Below are 8,265 nucleotides of genomic sequence, written 5' to 3' on the forward strand. Positions count from 1 at the left end.
CAGGGCTGGAGGAGTTAAGCAGGACAGCACCCAAACTTGTTTGGCCACCTTGCCTGCATCCCTGTGGGCATGGAACCAATGCGATTTCTACAAGGAAATACCAGGCTTGAGGTTCAGCTCCAATACATGGCCTCATGTGAGGCACAGCACAGGGCCACAGGCCCTGACTGGAACCAGGGGGTCAGGAATGGCGGAGGTCCCGCAGAGATCTGTGCAAGCATCCTGGGTGCTTGGACAAGACAGCTCAAAGGTCAGACCGCTGAGTCAGGACAAGGTGTCCTGCAGAGACCCCCAGGGCCTGGACCACAGGGGCCAAGCTGTGCAACTTCCGGGAGCTGAGGGCTGCCTTCACTTCCAGAGGCCTCTTTCAAAACCACACATGGATCTGCTTATTCTTAGGAAACAGGATGCACCTTCAGGTTCTTATCTCCAGAGCAGCACAGTCCAAGATCAGATCTCATCTCTTAAGCCCAGGAGAGGTAGACCCCATACGCATGTAGAATCACTAAGGTAAATCCCACTGCTCAGGAAACCTTATTGGCTTAGGCCAAATGTGTGTATGTCCACGCTTCCCTTTCCTAATAAACCAAACAATGGGTACAAACTGGCCAGGATCAAAGACAGCAGCAATGTGTGTTCAAGGAAGGCAATCAGACAAATCCACAAGGAACTCTTGCCTAAGCCAGGGACTGGCAGAGAGCCACCAGAAAACTTATTTCCTAAGAGCAGAAAAATCTGTGTCAGTGGTAGGAGATAATTCAGCCTCTTTATGGCTCTGTTCCACACATGCAACTCATCCGCAAGCATTTTACTGAGCACCTACTTTGTACGCCATCACTGGTGATAGAGCACGAAAAGAAACCCTTGCCTTTAGAGGACTGGTGAAATCAGGACAGGAAAAGAACACATTTTCAGAATGCCCATATTAGGAGGCAAAGAGCAATTCCTCCTACTTAAGTCAGAAAGAAATAATGAAGTCCCTTAGGGGTCCACATTTGAGGAAGCAAGCCTTCACTCTCTCCCTTCTAGTCTCAGGCCAGGAAAGTAAGTGCATATAGCTTGGGGGAGGGGCCCAAGGGTAACGGAGTCTATCCACAAAGTAGTGTGGTATCAGATGAGCACAAGGGCTCCAATGCTAAATTCTCTCAAATATGAATTTCAATGAGAGCAAACATGTAGGTCATAAATATTCATAAAACTAAAAGTGTGCCGGGCGCCCGTGGCTCACGCCTATAATCCTAGCTACTCAGGAGGCTGAGATCTGAGGATCGCGGTTCAAAGCCAGCCCAGGCAGGAAAGACCGTGAGACTCCTATCTCCAATAAACCACCAGAAAACCGGAAGTGGCTCTGTAGCTCAAGTGGTAGAGCGCTCGCCTTGAGCCGAAGAGCTGAGGGACAGCGCCCAGGCCCAGAGTTCAAGCCCCACGACCAAACAAAAACAAAAAAAAAAACTAAAAGTGTTTGTAACATAACAGTTTGAGACAGTAAAATGAAAATGTAGAAACTTTTTTTTGCCAGTCCTGGGGCTTGAACTCAGGACCTGGGAACTGTCCCTGAACCTCTTTGTGCTCAAGGCTAGTGCTGTACCACTTGAGCCACAGAGCCCCACTTCTAGCTCTTGCGTGGGTAATTGTAGATAAGAGTCTCATGGGGACTCTTCTGCCCGGGCTGCCTTTGAACCACAGCTCTCAGCTCTCAGCCTCCTGAGTCGCTAGGATGACAGGCGTGAGCCACCTAACTACAGGCAATTTACATTTACAATGCAGGCTGATCGTTTCTAATTTATATTTTGTTCTGTTTTTCTAAGGTAAAACAAAATTGAAAGCATTTACTCCAATTCAGTTTATATAATTGTTTAATAAGTTATATAGGTGTCTTTGGACCTTCATAAAACAAAACAGCTTAGTTGATTTAAAAGAGGCAGCAAATGAAATGAATTCCAAAACCAAAACAGTAACTAACACCCAACTACAACAAGAAGCACTGAGAGAAAACTATACTATAGTAAGACCTCATTAACTAGAATTTGTTAGCCACACAGTTTGATTAGGTGAAAAACACGTTTATTTGCAAGAAACATAAACTCTCATGAAATATAAATGCATATATTTCAAGGATTAAAAAGCACACTGTCTTCAGCAAAAAAAAAAAGATGGGAGCTCTTAGAGACCCCCAGGGAAGCATGTGAAGTAACTGCAAGTAACTGCATGGGGGCTGCATGTCTGCTGGCAAATGACACGCGAGTTTTAAAACTGGTGACGTGTATGAACAGGCTTCTTGCAGGCTATTCATTTGCTTCAGCGAATCCTTTAGCCCAACTTACTACCTTAAATTCCAGGAGGAATTAATGAGGTTTTACTGTAAAAGTAGAAAAGTAAACACTTCAAATAAGATTCCAGCATCACCCGTACCAAAAAATTAGCAACGAAACCTGAGTTGGAGCGTGACATCCGCACTGTGGGGGGCAGAGCCGGGCAGTCTGGGAAACCCGCAAGGTGGGGTGGTGGGGTCCACCACTCATTCCAAAGACGAACTGCAGTCCTGCAGTTGTAGGACAGTACAACTACTGCGCTGTAGGAGGAGCACGGTGGAAGCTCCTCAGAAGAGAAGAGAGAATTTACGGCAGTCACAATGGCAAGCCATTGAAATGGTTAGGTGTCAACGTCACACATTAGCAGCAAGATACATCCAACACTTCAAGTTTCTCAATGTCATGATTACAGACGAAATCAAGCAAATACAAAGCAGATCAACCAACATGTTAACCCTGAGTTTCCACATTCCCCTTTCCTGTGAGACACTGGAGCAGCCCATCAGAACCCAGGAAAACGTGGTTTTCCTTACAGTGACATCTCGATATATCCCCCAGTAGAGAATTTATAAAATAAGTTATCCTAAACCATTTACATTTAACTTTGGAATGATGGAGAAGCTCACACAGACCTATGTAAACAACAGGAGAATCACCCCGCTCCAAGTCTGCGTGCACACCCATCCAGACTTTGCTCTGGACGGGAAGCGGCTGCGGCTTGATCCAGAAGCAAGGAGGCAAGAGCCCAACAGTGCAGGAAAAATCTTTAAGAGACAATCACGAGCTGACTGTGCTATCAGGAACTAGGAAGTATCAGTCAATAGGAAATCCTGAAATAATTATCCCAACAAAGAGATGAAAAAAACAATCTCATTTCATCTTTAGAAAGTTACTGGAATTTGATTTCTTCTATGTTGTTGCCATTTGCTTGGAAGAGATCTTGAAGGTTTTCCATTTTTTTCTCCTCCCAGGTTAAGAACACATTGACTAGAAATCTGTGATAATTATTTAGTAAAGGCTTTTCCCTCCTGTTGTTCATTATGCCAACGCCAGAACTGGAAAATTCCAAACAAAATCAAGGTTAGTGGTACAGAAAGTTCAAGAATGCTGGATGAATTTTCAGCATCTAACAATGATCCAACAACATGAGAGCAAGACCTTCTCATCGTAGTCAATTTCTTTCTATGGCTGTGGTCTGTCCTTTCATTCTCCCAGGCTAATCATAAGTTAAACTTGAAAGACTAAGTCAAAGTCCAAACTGAAAACTGCTCCTACCAATGAGAATCATAACCCCACTCAGTCCTAGACAGGGAACCGAGGAAATGGCCTGTTCACCTAGGGCCGCGTGGAAGACCAAGAAAGTTCCAACCGAAGAGGGAGCTCGGCATCCCAAGCACTCAGCACCCTCGCTGCTGCCAGTCACTTCAACCTCCTCCTTCCCCAAACCCCACTGACATGACGGCGGAAACACATACCGCTGATAGCTTCCTGTGCAAAGTACTTGACGTCCATGTCTTCATCCTGACCTAACTTCTGCAGCACCGGCTTCACTTCTCCCTGCAAAGCACTGACATGCAAAAGTAGCTTCTGTGAAACAACCCAGGGAGCCCCGGGGTGATTTTTAAAGGTTAACGTAAAAAACATTCTCTAATACTTAGGATCAGTAAAACTGGCTTCCGTCATCTATGCGTATATAGAATGTATATACAAAAGTCAGAGTGCAAAGCCAGGTGCCGGTGGCTCACGCCTGTAATCCTAGCTACTCAGGAGGCTGAGATCTGAAGACTTCGGCTCAAAGCCAGCCAGGGCAGGAAAAGCTGTGAAACGCCTATCTCCAATAAGCCACCAGAAAATTGGAAGTGGCGCTGTGGCTCTAGTAGTAGAGCCCTAGCCTTGACCTGAAGAGCTGAGGGACAGTGCTCAGGCCCAGAGTTCAAGCCCCATGACCGACCAAAAAAAAAAAAAAAAAAAGTCACAGTGCACACTCCGAAAAATGATAGCTAAATTATTTTCTTTAGAGAAGTCCATATTTTAGGTAAAGTAACAGTCAATGAACTTCGTTTAAGCCATTATTCCCGACTACAAGGTGTTAAAATATACTTTTAAAATAAAAATACTGCAATCTTACTTAGCATCTAGAATTGGTCCAATCTTTTGAAGTGATTTGGCTACATTGAAACGAACATTTGCCACTTGGTCTCCTGCCATTTTTAAGACGATGGGCAGCATTTGCTTGGTAGTTATTTCCCGACCACAGGCTTCTGCCAGTGCCTAGAAAATAAACATGGTGACACATTTAAAAGAAAAAAATCCAAAATTGAGTGAGACAAATAATAACATTCCTGACAAGAAATTGTTTCTAGCATGAGGCACACAAGGACAAAAGGCCGGAAAACTCCACCAGGACTCACACTACATAGCAGCTTCTCAACCACTACCACCCAATTTTAGCAGGAATTTAAAAATCAGCCTTTTCTCTCAGCTCCTAAATTGTCCACATTAATCTATATAGTACATATATCCAAAACAGAAGGTAGTACATTCAAACAGCAATACAGACATGTAAATGATACCCTTATTATTGCTTTAATGCCCAAACTTATCAAGAACAGGGATATAATACTCACATTGATGCAGAACAGAGTGGTCATCCTATGCAGGTAATTGGGGTCATTCGCCATTACTAACACTTTAGGAACGATGGTATTTTGGGCCCATTCTGTACCAAACTTCTGAACTAATTTCATGAGGTTATTGGTAGCTGCTTCCCGGATGGCATACACTGCAGAAGGAAGTCAAGAACACCTTATAGGACTGACTTTATCAGCGCAACCACATTGCATTTGCTTACACTGACATCAAATATGGGCCAAAACAAAACCTCTGTGAACATGCCCCTTGCTACAACTCATACTGATTAGCTCTCATTACTTTCAAAATGTGTATGTCAAGGAAAGAGATACCAAGAGCTCATTTGTACACATATTCAAATATTACCAAATACAAGTGCCTAAGAGGTATTATGTGTTACAGAAAGAAAACACCCATACCATGCCTCTTTTTTTTGTAAAAGTTACGGTTAAATAAGTCAGGTAAAGAATAAAGAGTTTGAGCTGGGCGCTGGTGGCTCACGCCTGTAATCCTAGCTACTCAGGAGGCTGAGATCTGAGGATCGCGGTTCAAAGCCAGCTCGGGCAGGAAAGACCGTGAGACTCCTATCTCCAATAAACCACCAGAAAACCGGAAGTGGCACTGTAGCTCAAGTGGTAGAGCGCTCGCTTTGAGCTGAAGAGCTGAGGGACAGCGCCCAGGCCCAGAGTTCAAGCCCCACGACCGACAAAAAAAAAAAGAATAAAGAGTTTGGACAATGTCACCCCTTCCTCCACGCTCCCTCAGCCATAACTTTTGTTATCAGAGGATTAAAAACGAAGGCACTCCAAGAAGTCCCGTAGAGTAAGACTGGTGACAGTGAAGTTCGGCGGTGCGGGCTGAGGAGCGTAGGGACGAGGGACCGGGGAGGTGAGGAAGCTGAGGGGGAGACACGCTGTAGTGGGCGCTGAGACTAGAATTATGGAGGGCGTGTGTTAGTGGAGAGAAGAGGGGAAGAAAAAGAAATGTTCCCAAGACAAAGGAAAATGCGAGAAACCTGTGTGACGTAGCAGTTACAGATACAGTGGGCAGGACCACAAGGCATTTTGAAAGCTACAGTTAGACTTGATAAGAAAAGCAATGATGGGGTCGATGAATTTTTTAAAGCAAGCTTGTGACAGGATATCCAGTGGGTATTTTAGATTATTACACCACTGGTACTGCAGGTAACTAAATCCAATATTATTAGACTCAATAACTCAGTATTCTTGGTATCTAAATGGCAGGTGTGTCAAAGAGAATAGCTGAGAGAAGAATTCAACACACACATAAGCCAGGCACCAGTGGCTCATGCCTATAATTCTAGCTAAGGCTGAAATTTGAGGATCAAGTTCAAAGTCAGCCCAAGCAGGAAAGTCTATGAGACTCTTATCCCCAATTAAGCACCCAAAAAACAGAAGTGAAGGTGCAGTTCACATGGCAGAGCGCTAGCCTTGAGCACAAGAGCTCAGAGACAGCGCTCAGGCTCTGAGGTCAAGCCCCAGCCCAGCATATGCATACATGCATGCATGAACACGCGCGCGTGCGCGTGCACACACACACACACACACACAAATAAAATCTAAGACCAACTTGTTCCTTTTGCATTAAAAATGTGTAGGTACTAAGATAGCAGATGTCTTCTGTAAACAAACACCCACCTAAATATCTAGTAATTCTACACAAATGGTTATAAACACCAATCATAAAGGTCTAAGCTACTATCCTCTCAAAATACATTGCTACATCATCTCTAACAAAACCAGGCCTTTATCACATCATTTTGCAGACCCAGAAAGACCCAAAATTTGGACAGAGGTGACAAGTCAAGGGTGGTAGGTGTTGGTGATTTATTTCACCTCTCACCTTGCAGCTCCAATGCTCAAGGAAGGGCAGAAATGCCACCCAAATAGGGCCCCAACCACAGCAACCTAAACAAGCTGTTAGACCAGAAATAGCCAACTTCCCCAGCCCACAGAACCTTCAGAGCACTACCGTTAAGAACAAGGAAAACAGCTAAGACCAGTAACTACACAATTTACTATCAATTCTGACAAGAACAAAATCTCCAGAAGCCACCGATCTCCATCGGGAATGCCCGAAAGCATTCTCCAAGCAGTGAGCTGTGCAAGCCCCCCCCATCACCAGCATGACAGCCCAAACCCTCCTACGCTCTTCCCTCCACAGTGGAGCGAACCAGAGCATCTGTGTGTTTCCTCTAATTAATGTGCTTTAATATGCCCAAGTCTTTTCTCACCATAATGTCATTCTGATAGGAAGGGATCCCACTGCCAGAGGAACCAGAGTCTGAGCACGCACACGCTCAGCCTGGACCAAGACCTTAACTGCACTCATCTCCACAGTTGGCCAGATGCCTACTATGTTCTTGGCTCCTCTCAATTCTGTTGTCAGAAGAATGCAAACCATCCCACAGTTCTGCCTGTTTTCTCTCCCTGTTTCGTCTGTCTGCCTGTGTCTCCCACACATGTGTGCATTCTCTCCCGTTCTCCTCCCCCGACCCCCCAGGTCAGACTAAGCAGTAAAGGGTTCTTTAAATGTCTCTCTACGCTCCTCAACCTTTACTTTGATTCTTTTTTCTTCTGCAAAAAGGAACTCCCCAGGCTAGTGATAAAATTCAGTGGCAGAGTACTTGCCTAGTGTGGGATAAGCTTCCGCCTTCTGAGCCTGGCTCTTCCCTCTCCATGGCCTTCCCTCTCTCCTAGTGCTGGGGCGTCAAACCTCAGGCACTTAGTGTGCTACACCAGCATTCTAGCACTGAGCTACAATCAACCTTAAAGCTGGCCCCTCTGATCAAAAAAATGTCCACTCAGCCACACAAACATCCGTAAGTCAGTCTTTCTCTGGAGTTTTGTTTTGGTTTTTTTTTTTTAACAATATTGCTTTTTTTTTGGTTGGTTATGAGGCTTGAACTCAGGACCTGGGTGCTGTCTGTGAGTTCTTTTGCTCAAGGCTAGCTCTCTAACTAGTTTGAGCCGCAGCGCCACTTCTGGTTTTCTGGTAGTTCATTGAAGATAAGAGTCTAATGGACTTTCCTTAGAACATCAATCCTCAGGTCTCAACCTTCTGAGTAACTAGGATTACAGGCATGAACCACCAGCATCCAGCCTACAATATTCTTGTTTTATTTTATTTTATTGTAAAGGTGATGTACAGAGGGGTTACAGTTATAGCTCAATTACCAGGGAAAAAAAATGTTTCAAAATATAACTCATCAGGGGCTGGGAAGGTGGCTCAGTGGTAGAGCACTTGCCTTGCATGCCTGAGGCCCTGGGTTCAATTCCTCAGCACCACATAAGCAAAAAGA

At 44.7% G+C, this 8,265-nt stretch overlaps 1 protein-coding gene across 1 annotated transcript in view; it reads right to left on the reverse strand.

The window, feature by feature from the left end:
* Positions 1-1,838: 1,838 nt before the first annotated feature.
* The window catches only part of Ppp2r1b (protein phosphatase 2, regulatory subunit A, beta), a 25,385-nt gene continuing 18,958 nt past the window's right edge, over positions 1,839-8,265 (reverse strand). Inside the window, 4 exon segments of the mRNA XM_013009797.1 lie at positions 1,839-3,367; positions 3,788-3,879; positions 4,441-4,583; positions 4,940-5,094. Coding sequence (XP_012865251.1) covers positions 3,351-3,367; positions 3,788-3,879; positions 4,441-4,583; positions 4,940-5,094 — 407 coding nt within the window. The 3' untranslated portion in view covers positions 1,839-3,350.

This window comes from Dipodomys ordii, unplaced genomic scaffold, assembly GCF_000151885.1.
Source record: "Dipodomys ordii isolate 6190 unplaced genomic scaffold, Dord_2.0 Scaffold10, whole genome shotgun sequence".
NCBI classification, from domain to species: Eukaryota; Metazoa; Chordata; class Mammalia; order Rodentia; family Heteromyidae; genus Dipodomys; species Dipodomys ordii.